This window comes from Agelaius tricolor, unplaced genomic scaffold, assembly GCF_023055355.1.
Source record: "Agelaius tricolor isolate 1412-34295 unplaced genomic scaffold, bAgeTri1.0.p SCAF_33, whole genome shotgun sequence".
Classification (NCBI taxonomy): domain Eukaryota; kingdom Metazoa; phylum Chordata; class Aves; order Passeriformes; family Icteridae; genus Agelaius; species Agelaius tricolor.
This window is the reverse complement of record NW_027269293.1, coordinates 2685712-2699525: the sequence shown is the minus strand read 5'-3', so window position 1 is coordinate 2699525 and position 13814 is coordinate 2685712. Positions and strand designations below refer to the sequence as shown.

The 13814-nt window shown below is 58.1% G+C and overlaps 3 protein-coding genes across 3 annotated transcripts; all 3 read left to right on the top strand.

Moving 5' to 3' along the window:
• The first annotated feature begins 65 nt into the window (after positions 1–65).
• Positions 66–5399, top strand: MADCAM1 (mucosal vascular addressin cell adhesion molecule 1). The gene is made up of 5 exons (XM_071451646.1): positions 66–2627; positions 2805–3071; positions 3590–3910; positions 4144–4686; positions 4941–5399. The coding sequence occupies exons 1-5, from the start codon at positions 2576–2578 to the stop codon at positions 5051–5053; spliced, it is 1296 nt and encodes a 431-aa protein (XP_071307747.1). The 5' UTR covers positions 66–2575; the 3' UTR covers positions 5054–5399.
• A 197-nt stretch (positions 5400–5596) lies between these two features.
• TPGS1 (tubulin polyglutamylase complex subunit 1) lies at positions 5597–7056 on the top strand. The gene is made up of 2 exons (XM_071451650.1): positions 5597–5982; positions 6065–7056. The coding sequence occupies exons 1-2, from the start codon at positions 5612–5614 to the stop codon at positions 6591–6593; spliced, it is 900 nt and encodes a 299-aa protein (XP_071307751.1). The 5' UTR covers positions 5597–5611; the 3' UTR covers positions 6594–7056.
• A 127-nt stretch (positions 7057–7183) lies between these two features.
• Positions 7184–13587, top strand: CDC34 (cell division cycle 34, ubiquitin conjugating enzyme). The gene is made up of 5 exons (XM_071451660.1): positions 7184–8503; positions 10561–10647; positions 11517–11614; positions 12501–12635; positions 13332–13587. The coding sequence occupies exons 1-5, from the start codon at positions 8327–8329 to the stop codon at positions 13540–13542; spliced, it is 708 nt and encodes a 235-aa protein (XP_071307761.1). The 5' UTR covers positions 7184–8326; the 3' UTR covers positions 13543–13587.
• The last annotated feature ends 227 nt before the right edge of the window (positions 13588–13814 follow it).

The following is a 13814-nucleotide window of genomic DNA, read 5'->3' as shown; positions in this document are numbered from 1 at the left end:
GGTACCAGGCAGCTTCTGCCCAGAATTTAAATTCCCCTTGAGAATTATGTGGAGATGTGGGACAGGTTTGGGAGAGCTGGGTGAGGGCTGCCAGTCCTTGGCCCAGCCCAGGATGGAAAGCAGCTCCCTGCCCCACTGCAGCCTCCTCCTGGACTGGTTTTAGTAACCTCCACTCTCTTGTCTTAATTTTTCAGCCAGGCCTAATTTAGATCTTATCTGACTCATTTAAACACTCTTTGTGGCAGCTGAGGATGGTCCTAAGTGACTAATATAATCCAAAAAAAACATAAACACATCCAAGCCAGCTCTGGGATGGGAGCTGCTGCTTGATGGATGGTATCCTGGAAAAATGAGCCATTACACAGCCTGTTGCTTCTGTATGCATTTCCTCCAGACTGCAACTAGCTTTTGTTTCGTTGTTTCCACCTTTAATTGAGACAAAACCCGGGATTTGTCTCACGTGAGGTGGCTGGAGAACAGAGGGCAGGTGTTGCAGTGCAGGATGTTGTTGACCACCCTTCAATAACATCCTGCACTGGTGTGGTGGCTCCTGGGGCAGAGCCTTGTGGTGACAGCCTGGGGCCAGGCCCCAACCTGAGGGGCTCTGGGGGTATCCTGTGCTGGAGCCAGCACTCGTCCCTTGGTGCTTTGTGTCTCCAGCCTGAGCTGTTTTGTTTCCTGAGCAACGTCTCTGCACAAAGTTTTGCCCTGCGCAAATCCCCGCGCCTGCCCTGAGGGAGGAAGCACAATCTGCCTCCAGGAAAGGTGTTCAGGCTCCTGAGTCTGGAAAAGCAGCATTCCCTTCACTCCTTCAAAGGCTTCCTGTAGGCTGGAAAACACTCCTGGTGTGTAATCTTGCTCCTTCTGCCCTGTGCACACAACCTGGTGTTGTCCCTTTGCTGTTCCTGTGCTCCTCTGGGCTGGGGGAAGGTCTGAATTCCACCAAGCAGGAGGTGGGACAGAGGTTGTGGTGGCTTCACTACTCAGAGTGAGCAAGAGCTGGCCCTGGGGGCTCTGCCATGTCACTCTGAGCTGGGCCAAGTCCCCTGACCTGGCCCAGGCTCTGTGCCTGAGCTGTTGGAACTGGAGGATTATCAGGTTTTGACTCCATTTTCCTCTGTGTTGTCCCCTCTGTGAGTGGCTGGGGCTGCTCTGGGCACTCCAAGCCCCAAAACAGAGAAAGTGCAGCACAAGGTTCTTGTAACTACTAATTTCTTAAGGTCCAGGAAGGTGTGGGGAAGCTTCTTTTTAAGATGAGGTGGTTCCCTAAATGCTGAGCTCTCATTCAGAACTGATTCAGGGGTTTTCTCATCACACCAGTGCCACAATCAGGGTTGTGGGAGAGGCAAATGAAACCCTGGCACCACGTGTGTGTCCTCAAGGTTCCCAAACAAATTTCTGGGAAGATCCTGGCAGTGTGGGAGCAGCCTGGCCATGGTTTGTCCCAGGGTTGGGCAGGGGGGCACTGGAGGCTGCTGGAAAATCTGGGAAGTGGCTCTGTTAACACAGGATGGAAGGAACAAAAAGCCCAGCACCATTAATCACCTGCTTCGGCTGAGTGAGCACATTTGGTGGGAAGTGTTTACAGAGCCCTTTCCTTGCTCAGAGGCCTTGTGCACCCTCAAGAGAATTAATGGCATGACCTTCTAAAATGATGCATGGCACGCCCAGTGCATGGAGCTGCCTCTCAGAGCAGTTCCCAGCTGGGAAATGTGCAGCTCCTGTGATGGCACTGGGTGCAGAGATGGGGATACCTCACCCTCAGCCCTTTGGGACCTTCCCCAGCCTTGGCTGCAGCCTGGCAGGGTGGGATGGGGCAGAACAGGGTTCATCCCTGCATGGGGAGCTGGGCAGGAATGAGGGAGTGATGCCAGACCCAGCAGGGACAGATCCAGTGATGCCAGACCCAGCAGAGAGCCAGGACATATGCTGGATGATGCAGGTGTTCAACACCTTTTCTGTGGTGACACTTTGTCCCTCTGTACCACAAGACCAAGCCTCACAGGAACACCTGATTCCATCCCTAAAAATGCCATTTTTGAGGAATAAACATGGATAATCAGCTCCCCAACAGGGCTGATCACAGGTCCTGGCTCTGCTTTTGGAGCAGGGACCTTTCCACAACCCCCCAGCAGCTCTTGGGGTCATGGAAAGGCTGGTTTGCCAGGGCCTCTGGGGGAGTGATCCCTGCAAAAAAAAAAAACCAGGGATACAGCTGGATCTGAGCCAGGGTGTGAGTGAGTCACCTGCTGGGGTGATGGGGACCCTGCAGTCCCTTCAGCACAGGGACTTTCCTGGCTTTGGGGGGGCTGCCAGCTTGACCCTCGGCTGGGTGTTGTGCGAGAGCCGAACTTGGAAGAAAATCAGAAGCCTCCCTCTGGAAATACCCCTAGGGCGGGAAGTTGTGGAGCTCCTGGGGCCGGTGCTCATGGGGGCGGTTCCTACAGGGCTTAAGAAGGGCTGAGGTTGGAGCCGGCGGGCAGAAGGAGACAGTCCCGGCCAGCAGCCCCCGCTCCGTGGAAAGAGGGAAGGAATTAAAGAAGGGAAAACCAGCGCTGCTGCTGCCCTGTGCGTGATGGAGCCGGCTCCAGTCCTTCTCCTCCTCGGCTCGCTGTGGGGCTGCAGCGGTGAGTGCCACGGGGCCAAGAGCCACCCTAAACCCCCGAGCTGCTCTCCTCGCTTCACCCTACGGCCCCAGGAGCTGCCTGTCCCCGAGCCGTGACAGCCACCCCGTCCCCAAATCGCTGCTGTCCCGGCGCTGGTGACTGTCCCCTCCCCTGAGCCCGCACTTTCCTCCTGCCCAGGTGGCCCCGCTCAGCGGCTGGTGGTGACACCGCGGGAGCCCGTGGTGCCCTTCGGGGGCTCGACAGAGCTGAACTGCTCCTTGGCCTGCGCAGGGAGCACGGTGGAGTGGAGGGGGTTGGACACAGCCCTGGGGACCATCTCGTCCTTCTCCACCCACAGCATCCTGCACATCAGGCACGCCACGGTGGCCACGGAGGGCTTGAAGATCTGCGAGGGCAAATGCCACGGGCAGCACTACCAGGAAAGTGTCAGACTGAAGGTTTATGGTAAGCACTCCCTGTCGCAGACATCTTTTATGGAAAATCTTGAAGATTTTTCTTCCTGAGAAGCTGAGAGGCCTCAGGAACAAAATGTAAACAATGGTTATCTGCTGCTGTGGAATGCAACAGATGGATCTGTGATTGGCCCATGTTGGATGTTTGTAATTAATGGCCAATCACAGCCCAGCTGGCTCGGACAGAGAGCCCGAGCCACAAACCTTTGTTATCATTCTTTGCTATTCTATTCTTAGCCAGCCTTCTGATGAAATCCTTTCTTCTATTCTTTTAGTATAGTTTTAATGTAATATATATCATAAAATAATAAATCAAGCCTTCTGAAACATGGAGTCACATCCTCATCTCTTCCCTCATCCTAAGACCCCTGTGAATGCCATCACAACTCCCCAGCCCATCCCTCACTGCCTCCTCCCAGCACCACCCTGCATCCCCAGGGCAGCCCTTTTCCTCCTGAACTCTCTGTGCTGCCAAAAATCACCCCTGACGCTGCTTTGACTCCTTTCCAGCCCTCCCAGACACGCTGAGGCTGGAGGCAGCTCCCCACACCCTGCGCCCAGGGCACCCTGCCAACCTGACCTGCTCGGCCACGCGCCTGTATCCCCTCGATGGGCTGGCCCTCACCTGGTACCGGGGGCAGCAGGTGGTGGAGAACCTTACAGGGCTTGACTGCAAGGATGCTGATGAGGAGGAGCTGTGTAACATCGTTTCCAGCCTGTCGGTGAAGGGGACAGAGGTGGCAGAAGGGGTGGAGTTCAGGTGCGAGGTGACGCTGCACGTTGGGCAGGAGACCTTCAGCAGGGTGGCATCTCTGGTGGCAAGTGCTGAGGGTGAGTGCCAGGAGGGGCTGGGGACTCCAACCTGCATGTCCCCCATCCCCTGGAGCCATCCCCAGTGCCCTGTGCTCCTCAAAACAGCTCTGCCAAGCAGCAGCAGCCCCCACTGCTGCACCACTCCTCAATCTCCCATCCCTGTCCCTCCTGGCACTGTCCCTTTGCTCTGGGCTTGGAAGAGCTTGGGGCTGCAGCGAGGTCCCCTGTGACCAAGGCTGCTGTGTTTGCAGCTGTGATGACACCAACCATGGCCACCTCCACGGGGAGCTCCAGCACAGCCACCGTGGCCACCACATCACTCCCTCCAGGGCCAGGTGTCCCTCCAGGTGACCCCACGACAGCACAGGACCCCAGCGCTGGCACCACTCTGCACCTGGCTGCTGTCACCAGTCCCCCTTCCACGGAGCCCTCTGCGCCCCAGGACCCCACGGCAACCACCCACACGGCAGATGTGGCCACCAGCACCCTCCCTGCGGCGACAGGGCCACCTCTGGGGACAGTGCCCACCTGCAGCCTGCAGATATGGTCGCTGCCTCCCACCGGGACGCGGGGCAGGGCTCTGCGCATCGAGTGCCACGCTCGGTGCCCCGGGAACGCCACGGTGGGCTGGCTCCGGACCCCCGCAGCCCTCGGGCAGTACCGGGAGGAGTCTGCGGGCAGCAGCTCCGCCCTGCGGCTGGACAGCGCCGAGCCCTGGCACCAGGGCCACTACCAGTGTGTCCTGCTCGGCCACCGCGCCCAGGTGGCCAGCCTGGAGGTGCTGGTGGTGGATGGTGAGTGCTGCTGATCTGCAGACCCCTGCACCTCAAGGAATTAGCAGTTACCAGAAACCCCCACACCGTGTGCTGCACTTTGTTTTGGGGCTTGGAGTGCCATGGTTTAGTTGAGGTGTTGGGGCATGGGTTGGACTTGATGATTTTGAAGGTCTCTTCCAACCCACTGATACTGTGGATTTTTCTGTGAATTTTTCTGTGATTCGCTCACCCCCTCAGCATTTCCCTGCAATAACACCTCCGTGTGTTTACAGATTCCTTCAGCTCCAGCCCTGCCATCGCTATGGGCACAGCGGGATCGCTCTTGGGGCTCATCGCGACCGCTGCCGTGTCTCGACGCCTGTGGAAGAGGTTCAGATCTCGGTAGCCGCTGTCCCGGGAGTGGGAGCAGCCGGGTGGCGGCCCCGGCCCTCCGGGGTGTCCCTGCTGTCCCCCGGCTGTCGCTGGCCCCTGGACAGCAAGAAGGAGCAGGAGGGGAACAGCTGCCGCGGGAGGCAAAGCCTGGAAGGACAATAAACACGGGCGACACAGGATTGGACCCCGGCGGGCTGGCACCGGTCACCGTGCTGGGTCCGGTGCGTGGAGCTTCCGGTACCACCGGACGGGCGGGAGCACGAAGGCCGCTTGTCTGTCACAACAGAAGGTCCTGGGGGAGCGTGGGCTCGGCGCGCGGGTGGGACCGGTGCTCCAATAAAGAGCTGTTTTCCGTTCGAGCCCTCAGCAAAGTGTTCTTTGCGCTCGGTCCCGCGGCCGTCACGGCCCCGGGGCGCGGGCGGTCTGCCCGCAGCAAACGTGGCGGCCGCGGCGCCAGCCGCGTTGAAAGCGCAGCTCCTTTGCCCACACTCAAGATGGCGTCCGTGGCCTCGCCCAATGGCGGCGTTCTCTCACCGCCTTCCTGCCCACCGATTGGCTGCCAGCGTGCAAGATGGCGGCACCAAAACTTCCGGCCCGGGCGGAAGTGCGGTCCATGATGGCAGCGTACGAGAAGCGGCGAGCGGCCGCCGCCCCGGTACCGGCGGGGGGCAGCGGGCTGCCGGAACCGGGGCGGGCAGCGGCGGGGGGCGGCGGGCCGGCGGAGGGCAGCGCGGCGGAGTTCCTGATGCGAGCCGGCGTCACGGCCATGGTGCGGGAGGCGCTGCTCAAGGTGCTGGAGGCGCGGCCCGCCGAGCCCGTGTCCTTCCTGGCCGAGTACTTCGAGCGGCTGGTGCTGGCGGAGGCGGCGGCGGAACCCCCGGGGCCGCCGCAGCGCCTGGCCCGGGCGCTGTGGTACGTGTGCCTGGCTCATCACTCGCACAGGTGCGGCGAGCGGCGGCGGCGGGGGGCGGCGGGGACGGGGGGCGAGGCCGCCTCTCTGTGTGTGTGTGCCCTGTCGCGACAGGACGGCCTTCGACAGCAACGCCGGCGCGGCCTACGAGGTGCTGGGCTGCGGCGGGCGGCGGCGGGCGGCGGGCGTGGACGGGCGGCTCTACAGCGAGCTGCTGAGGCGCATCTGCCAGCGCGGGGCGGCCCCGGCCGAGGCGGCGGCCGAGCTGCTGCGCCGCGTCCGCTGCCGCGACCACGAGGCCGTCCCGTTCGACGTGTTCCGCTACGGCGTCCTCACCTGCTGCGTGCTGCTGGAGTTCGCGGCCAAAGCCGACGCGCTGTTCGCCGTGCTGGGCGCCGGGGACTCGGCGGACAGCCGGCTGTGCCAGGCGGTGCTGCGGGCGCTGGAGGACGCGCTGGGAACCGGGCACGGCCCGCGGCCCGGCCGCTACCTGGAGGCGGGCTCCAGGCTGGGCCCCGACAGGCTGGCACTGGCCATGGACCAGGCGCTGCAGGAGAGGAAGCTGGGCTCCTCCATGAGCAGGGAGGAGTTCCTGAGGAAAGCCACGGCGCTGTTCATAGCCAAGGTGAAGCCTGTGGAGTGATGCCGGGTGGGAGCAGCGCTGGCTGCAGCTCCTCTCCGAGCTGGACGGTGAGCACGGGGAGCTGGCTGGAGAGCTCTGCTGTGCCCAGCAAGAGATTCCCAGTTTCTACACTCCCTGCCCTGCTCTGATGGTGCCCAGCAGCTCCATGTCCCAGCTGTGTTGGGAGATCCCTCTTAGGGATTATCCAGGACTCGCATGGAGGCTGTGACTCGTGGAGCTGCTTTGGGCAGTGAAGTGACCCAGAAGGAACAAAGTGTGGGGCTGGGCTGTGGCTGCACAGGGGCAGCTGGGGAGGGCTGAGGTGGTTTGGGATGTGCAGTGCAGGCTCTGGATGAGACACATCCCCTTCCCCCAGGGCCAGCTGCGTGTCAGGCCAGGGGTTATTTATTTAAACTTGTCTGATCATTATTTATACTGTTCAATTCCTGGTTTGCTGTAAGACATTAAAGCTTTTTTATTATTTTTTAGTGGCCACTTTCTTACCTCCTGGCAGCACCAAGTGCCAGAATGAGCAGCAGAAGTACCCAGAACCCTGGGGTTAGTGTCGGCAGCAGGTGCAGGACTGTGGCAGAGCCAGTGGGAGGATCCCTGTGGGCTTGGGATGTTTGACTTTTTAATTACGAAAACTGGAGTGTTCCAGGGACTGGTAGTTGGAGTTTGGTGACCTTTGTTTAACTGTTCCTGTACCAACTGCTCTAATACAGCAAGTTTCTCTTCTGGTAAGGGCCATTGGCTGACCCAGAAGGGTGTAATGGATGTCCATGTGAGTTTATGTCCATCAATAGCCTTTGTTAAAAATCAGTTTCTATTCTCAGACCCCATTGGGAGAGACTGTCTCTTCCCCAAAGAACTATATCAGCTCCTACTACGAATGGTTTTGTGGTGGCAACATGACCTTCAGGTCCCTCAAATGTGACAGAGTGTGAGCTATGGAAGCTTTCACAGTGACCACCAATACCTGCCACTTGGACCAGTGTGGCTACAGTGGTCCAGTTCTGTGGCCGTTTCAGTTTAGAAATTGTGTTGGGGCGGGTGCTCTGCTCCCTGCAGGCAGCACGCGGGGCTGGTCTGGGTGAGGCTGCGGGTGGCGGCTCCTGACGCAGGCACAGCTGACGGGATGTGACACAAAGCGAGCTGCGAGCCGGGGATGCCAGAGGCGTCCTTGGTTCAGCTGAGCAGATTCTGCTGCTGTGAATCGTCGTACAGCTGTGACACCCTCAGGCTGCCCGGGGTTCTGTGTGCTGGGGAGCCCCGGGGCGCCCGCCCATCGCTGGGTTCGCTCCGTGGGCTGGTACCACTTGGGAAGCCGCCCTGCCCATCGCTGGATTCTCTCGGTGCCACCGGGAGCGCCACCGGGGCAGCCGCCCTGCCCATCGCTGGGTTCGCTCGGTGGGCCGGTGCCACCGGGGGAGCCGCCATGCCCATCGCTGGGTTCGCTCGGTGGCCCGGTGCCACCGGGGGAGCCGCCGTGCCCATCGCTGGGCTCGTTCGGTGCCACCGGGAGCGCCGCCGTGCCCATCGCTGGGTTCGCTCGGTGCCACCGGGAGCGGCACCGTGGGCATCGGCGGGGCTGCCCCGCCCACCACCTGCCCCACCCCGCGCTCTGATTGGTCAGCAGCACCCGTAGGGGCGTTTCCCTCGGTGGCCGCGCCCCTACCGGGACTCCAGCCCCCGCCGTGCCCCGCGTGGCCCCGGTGCCGCCGAACGCCCCCCGAGAGCCCCGGTACGCCGGCATGGCGCGGCCCGCCGTGCCCAGCTCGCAGAAGGCGCTGCTGCTGGAGCTCAAGGGGCTGCAGGAGGAGCCCGTGGAGGGGTTCCGGGTCGGGCTGGTGGACGAAGGGGACCTGTACACCTGGGACGTGGCCATCTTCGGACCCCCGGACACACACTACGAGGGCGGATACTTCAAGGTGAGCGGCGGGGAAGGCTGAGCTGCGTGTGCTGCGTGTTTGGGAAGGAGTTTCTCAGTTTTGGGAAGGGTTGAGACCCTGTGAGGGGGCTGTGGGTGTCCCAGGTGGCTGTGGGGTTCGTGACAGAGCTGCTCCCAGGCTTAGGGGTGAGTTGAGGGAGAGTTGGGATTTTCACTGGACACCTGGGGGTCCCTGGGGCTTCGGGGTGCTCCTGGCAGGGAGATGGTACCTTCTACCGAGGGTCCCCTTATGGGGAGCTTCAACCACCCCCATGCCCTCCCTGGTCTGAGAGTGGACAGTGGGCTCCAGGTCGCCGAGGTTCCCTCTGCTGGAGGGGATCAGAGGCATTGCCACCAGACCAGGGAAGAGATAAAAGTCCCCCGAGTGCAGCCAGAGACAGCCCAGAGTGGGAGCAGGGAGCTGGGTTAGGGAGCGAGTGTCGTGGCTTGGTTTGGGGTGGAAAAAGGTGTTTATTGGCCTGACTGCGCAGTCCCCCCTCGGCAGGATGTGTGTGTGCTCTTCCCAGGTATTGTGCAACCTGGCGTAGCTGTTTTCTTCCTCTTTCTCATCCTCCCTCCTCCACGGAGCTCTTGTGTTTTCATCCTGTTGCTGTCAGGGTGGGGATGCACAGGGTGAGTCACCCAGGGTTAGCCGTGTTTGTTTTCCTGGGCTGGCAAAGCTGACGCTTCAGAGCCAGGTTTCATCTCTTCGCTGAAGTGAAGGGATTTTTTCCCCACAGCATTTTGGCATGAAACCCTCTGAACTCTCACCCTTTCAGCCACTCATTCTCCTGTTGTGTGCTTGAGAGCTTCCAAACTCAGCGCTGAGGGTGCTGGTGAGACTGTGCATAAGAGGAGAGCGGAGGGGCAGAGTATTGCCCAGCCTGTTTGTACACACACGGGTTGGGGTTGTTGCTGTCCAAGCCCTCTTTGGCATCGCTTTGCCTCGGCTGGTTTTGTTCTGATCCCCTCTGACACAACAAAGGGGATTATTCTGCCATGTTCAGCTGTTTGGCCAGAGCCCAGCATGGGGCTGAGTGTCACTGCCCTGCACTCCACACACACTGCACGGCACCCACTGCACTTCTCCCTTTTCCCACCCCCCAATCCAGTGTCTGGATTTTCTTTTGCATGAACTGAGGGAGCAAAAAACATTCAGGGAGTTGTTGTGTTGAGTCTTGATCTGGAAGTTTGCTCCCAGGGCCTGGAAACAGCTGAAAGCTGAATCAGTCACTGGGAATTTGTGCAGCCACATAGGGAGAGGCTGCCCCCATCTTTTTGCATTCCTGGTGCTGGTGGTTTGGGGCAGCAGCTCTGAGCACTGTGGGATGTTGCTGTAGGTCCCTGTGCCCCCTCAGGCTTCACTCAGAGATGGACAGGGAGCCCCTCTTTGCCCAATCTCAGCCCTGTGGGTTTGGCAGCTGTGGGAGGAGCTGGTGGTGGCTGAGTGTCCCTGCTGGAGCCCTGGGCTGCAGCCTGAGCTTCATGTGATTTTATTTTTAGCCCCCAAGCTGCGCGTTGCGGCCAGTTTGGACTGGGTCTCTTCTCAGCAGTGACAGGCTATTTTTAGATTTGGTGCGTTCATCAGAGCACCAAACACCTGATGCTTCCTTCCTGTGAACTCTGGAGAGTAAACAGCCTTTCCTCTGTGGCACAGCCATGGTCTGGGGGTGACCCAGACTCTCTGCCTGGCTCTGTGTGCTGCCGTGGGGTTTGTGCCGGGTTCCCAGCACCACGAGCTCCCCCTGGTTCCTCTGCATTGGAGAGTACTGGGTTAGCAGCAGAGGGCCCTGCTGGACAGGGGGTGTGGGCAGGATGGGGGGCAAGGAGCTGCTGCTGCTCACAGCCCCTTTGCTCACCCCACTCTGTGTGGTGAGAGGCTCCCCCATGTCCCTGTGTTCTGCCCACAGAGCTGCCTGGTGCAGAGGCTCTGTCCCAGCAGGTGCCCAGCTGGCCTTGGCAGAGGTTCCTTTTCCCCAGAGCTGTCAGAGGCTCTGTGATTTCCATCCCTTCCTTCTCACAAGCTGGTGTTCACATCTCCTTATTGCTCCCTCGCAGGCTCGTCTCCGCTTTCCCATCGACTACCCCTACTCTCCTCCTGCCTTCAGGTTCCTAACCAAAATGTGGCACCCCAATATCTACGAGGTAGGTCCCCTGGGACAGCAAGGGGGCTCTTGGACAGTCAGTGGACACGTGTGCCTCTGTTGTGATGGCACTGGATGCAAATGCCAGCCTTTGGCACTGGACACTCAGTGCCTGGCACAGGGAACATCACTAATGAGCTCACGACAGCCCTTTGCTGTCCCAGAGCAGCTTCCAGGTCAGCCAGGCTTTGCAGGCCTGATGGCTCCCACGCTTGGGGACATTGTGCCTATGCCAAGAGTGGCTGCAAGGGTGAGCAATGTGCCTGGCCCTGGGGCCCACGCCAGGGGCACAGCCTGCTGGGCATTGGGCAGCCTGACCTGTACAGAGCTGGCAGTCATGGGGTGCCTGTCCATTTCTGTGTCCCTGTATGGGACTGAAGGGACAGCTGGGGTCACCTGTGACCATGTTCACAGGGGTCTTAGGATGAGGGAAGAGATGAGAATGTTGACTCCATGTTTCAGAAGGTTGGATTTATTATTTTGTTATATTTATTATATTAAAACTATACTAAAAGAATAGAAGAAAGGATTTCATCAGAAGGCTGGCTAAGAATAGAAAAAGAATCATCACAAATGCTTGTGACTGAACAAGACAGTCTGGACAGCTGGACTGTGATTGGCCATTAATTAGAAACAACCACATGAGACCAATCAAAGATGCAACTGTTGCATTCCACAGCAGCAGATAATTATTGTTTACATTTTGTTCCTGAGGCCTCTCAGCTTCTCAGGAGAAAAAATCCTAAGGAAAGGATTTTTCATAAAACGTGTTTGTGACATTGCCTCACCTGGCTTCAGCCAAAGGGAAGAGCGAGTGAGGAGATCCTGGGGCAGCAGCTCCTGAGGATCCTGTTTCTCTTGTGCTTTCAGACAGGTGATGTCTGCATCTCCATCCTGCACCCGCCCGTGGATGACCCTCAGAGTGGGGAGCTGCCCTCGGAGCGCTGGAACCCCACCCAGAACGTGCGGTGAGGGCTGGGGGGACGGCAGCGTGGGAGGCTGGGGACAGGAGGTGCCAGGGGGCTGGTGAAGGCTCTCAGGCTGTTGGATTGGCTGAAGAACAGCCAGAGCTTGTGTATTCTCGGGTTGCTGTTTGATAATTGCTGCCCCAGGATGTGCAGGATGTCTCTGCTTCGGCTCGTGCAGCTGAAGAACGAGTCTGGACTCTTCACTTTTCGGTCTTGAGGTTGTTTATTAATTCTTATCTATAAAATTTTCTTTCTGCCCAGCTGAGGTCTGCTCAGCAGGGCAGCCACAGGCACTCTGACCACCCCTGAGGCAGTGTTGTCGTTTTATACTACAAACTACATATAACATATTTACACTTAATTCCCAATACCTATCACCTGTGTTAGACAGTGCACTTCTACTCTAAACCCATCCCAAAGTGCCAACATCACTGCAGAAAATGGAGAAGAAGAAGAAAGGCTGGACATGCCAAGATTCCTCCATCTTGTCCCCACAACCCCCATACCAAAAATCCTAAAATCGACATTTTCACCCTGTGATTATTTTGTTATTACACTGTTCAAACCTGTGTGACTTTCATGTCCTCATACAAAGTTGACAACTTGCTCCAAGGGTCAAAATCAAATCCCCAGGTGCTCTGGGCTGCATGCTAGGGTCTCTGAGCCCCCTGTCAGCATTCTTGGCAGCTCTGGACACCCAGAGGGATGCACTGAGTTCCAACAGTGTATAAGCCCAAGAGCCCATGTGCTGCTGTCCCCTGCCCGTCCTGCTCCCCTTTGCTGGGACCTCTCTTGCTGGGGACAGCACAAGGTTTTGGGGTGCTGGCACTGTTGGGGTGCTGCTGAGCCACCTCAGCTCTGACCTGCTCGTGTTTATCCACACCAGAACCATTCTGCTGAGTGTGATCTCGCTGCTGAATGAGCCCAACACGTTTTCCCCAGCCAACGTGGACGCCTCGGTGATGTACCGCAAGTGGAAGGAGAGCAAAGGGAAGGACCGGGAGTACACAGACATCATCAGGTGTGTGCTGAGCCCGGCCTGGCAGCCCTGGCTGTGCTGGGATGGGGCAGTGTCAGGGTTTATTGCAAAGGGCCTGGGTGCAGGGCCCTGCTGGGAGCTGCCAGGCACAGCTGGAGCAGGACTGAGAGAAGAGAGGGGCAGAGAGGATGAGAGGGTGAGAGAGTAAAAGGGTAAGAGAGCAAAAGGGGTAAGAGAGTAAAAGGGGTAAGAGAGTGAGGTTCCCATTATAATACAATAAATCTTCTGCGTTGAATATTCTGATTCTCACTAACCAATCTAGTACAAGATACAAATCCTGTAGCATTTCCATACAGCCTATAAGAATCACTACATTACCATACTGTGTTACATTTTAAACCTTAAAAACTCCTCTTTGGGCCCCTTCTGCCAGGCTGGCAGGGTCTGCTCGGACCCTTGGACCTGTCTGCAGGCAGAGGGGGTTGTTTCATCAAAAGGGGATCACCTTCAGCTGGCCATGCCATTGTTTTCCAGTTGTTCAGTAACTGAGGGATCTCAAAGCTTGCTTTCATTTCAATCTCGCTTACGGTTTCCATATTCTCAAAATCTTTTGCCAGGCAATCATATTTATAAGGCTTTCCTGTTTCATCTTCCCCAACACTGGGATCCTGTGGGACACAGACTCTGCAGGGCTGTGGTGCAGAGCTCTGTTCTCACCTCCCATTTCTCACCCTGCAGGAAGCAGGTGCTGGGCACCAAGGTGGACGCTGAGCGGGATGGAGTGAAGGTCCCCACCACGCTGGCTGAGTACTGTGTGAAGACCAAGACTCCAGCCCCAGATGAGGGCTCAGACCTCTTTTATGATGACTATTATGAGGATGATGAGATGGAGGAGGAAGCAGAGAGCTGTTACGGTGATGAGGATGACTCCGGCAATGAGGAATCTTGATGGGCCTCTGGCATTGCAAAACTTACTATAAACTACTGAATTTTACCTCAACTAGAACAAACTGGTTTGAATTTAGGATCTGTCAGCCCTGAAATTAACTCTCTACCTCGCAGGGAGACTGTTCTGCTGTTGCAAAGGAAATCCCATCGCTGTCTTTGTAGGAAAAGATAAACCCCCTGTTTATAAACTTCCAGAGGGCTGGTGGAGAGGGGAAAGCTGTGTTGGGGTGTTCACAAACCCACAGAAATTGAGGTGCTGGTGGCTCTGCCTGG

What these genes read in the sequence shown, in the direction of transcription:
- MADCAM1 (XM_071451646.1), top strand. Translation starts at nt 2,576, where the DNA reads ATGGAGCCGGCTCCAGTCCTTCTCCTCCTCGGCTCGCTGTGGGGCTGC. An exon ending in CTCGCTGTGGGGCTGCAGCG is followed by an intron (nt 2,628 to 2,804) that starts GTGAGTGCCACG and finishes CCTCCTGCCCAG; the next exon opens with GTGGCCCCGCTCAGCGGCTG. An exon ending in GGAGGTGCTGGTGGTGGATG is followed by an intron (nt 4,687 to 4,940) that starts GTGAGTGCTGCT and finishes GTGTGTTTACAG; the next exon opens with ATTCCTTCAGCTCCAGCCCT.
- TPGS1 (XM_071451650.1), top strand. Translation starts at nt 5,612, where the DNA reads ATGGCGGCACCAAAACTTCCGGCCCGGGCGGAAGTGCGGTCCATGATG. An exon ending in CTGGCTCATCACTCGCACAG is followed by an intron (nt 5,983 to 6,064) that starts GTGCGGCGAGCG and finishes CTGTCGCGACAG; the next exon opens with GACGGCCTTCGACAGCAACG.
- CDC34 (XM_071451660.1), top strand. Translation starts at nt 8,327, where the DNA reads ATGGCGCGGCCCGCCGTGCCCAGCTCGCAGAAGGCGCTGCTGCTGGAG. An exon ending in ACGAGGGCGGATACTTCAAG is followed by an intron (nt 8,504 to 10,560) that starts GTGAGCGGCGGG and finishes GCTCCCTCGCAG; the next exon opens with GCTCGTCTCCGCTTTCCCAT. An exon ending in GAGTACACAGACATCATCAG is followed by an intron (nt 12,636 to 13,331) that starts GTGTGTGCTGAG and finishes CTCACCCTGCAG; the next exon opens with GAAGCAGGTGCTGGGCACCA.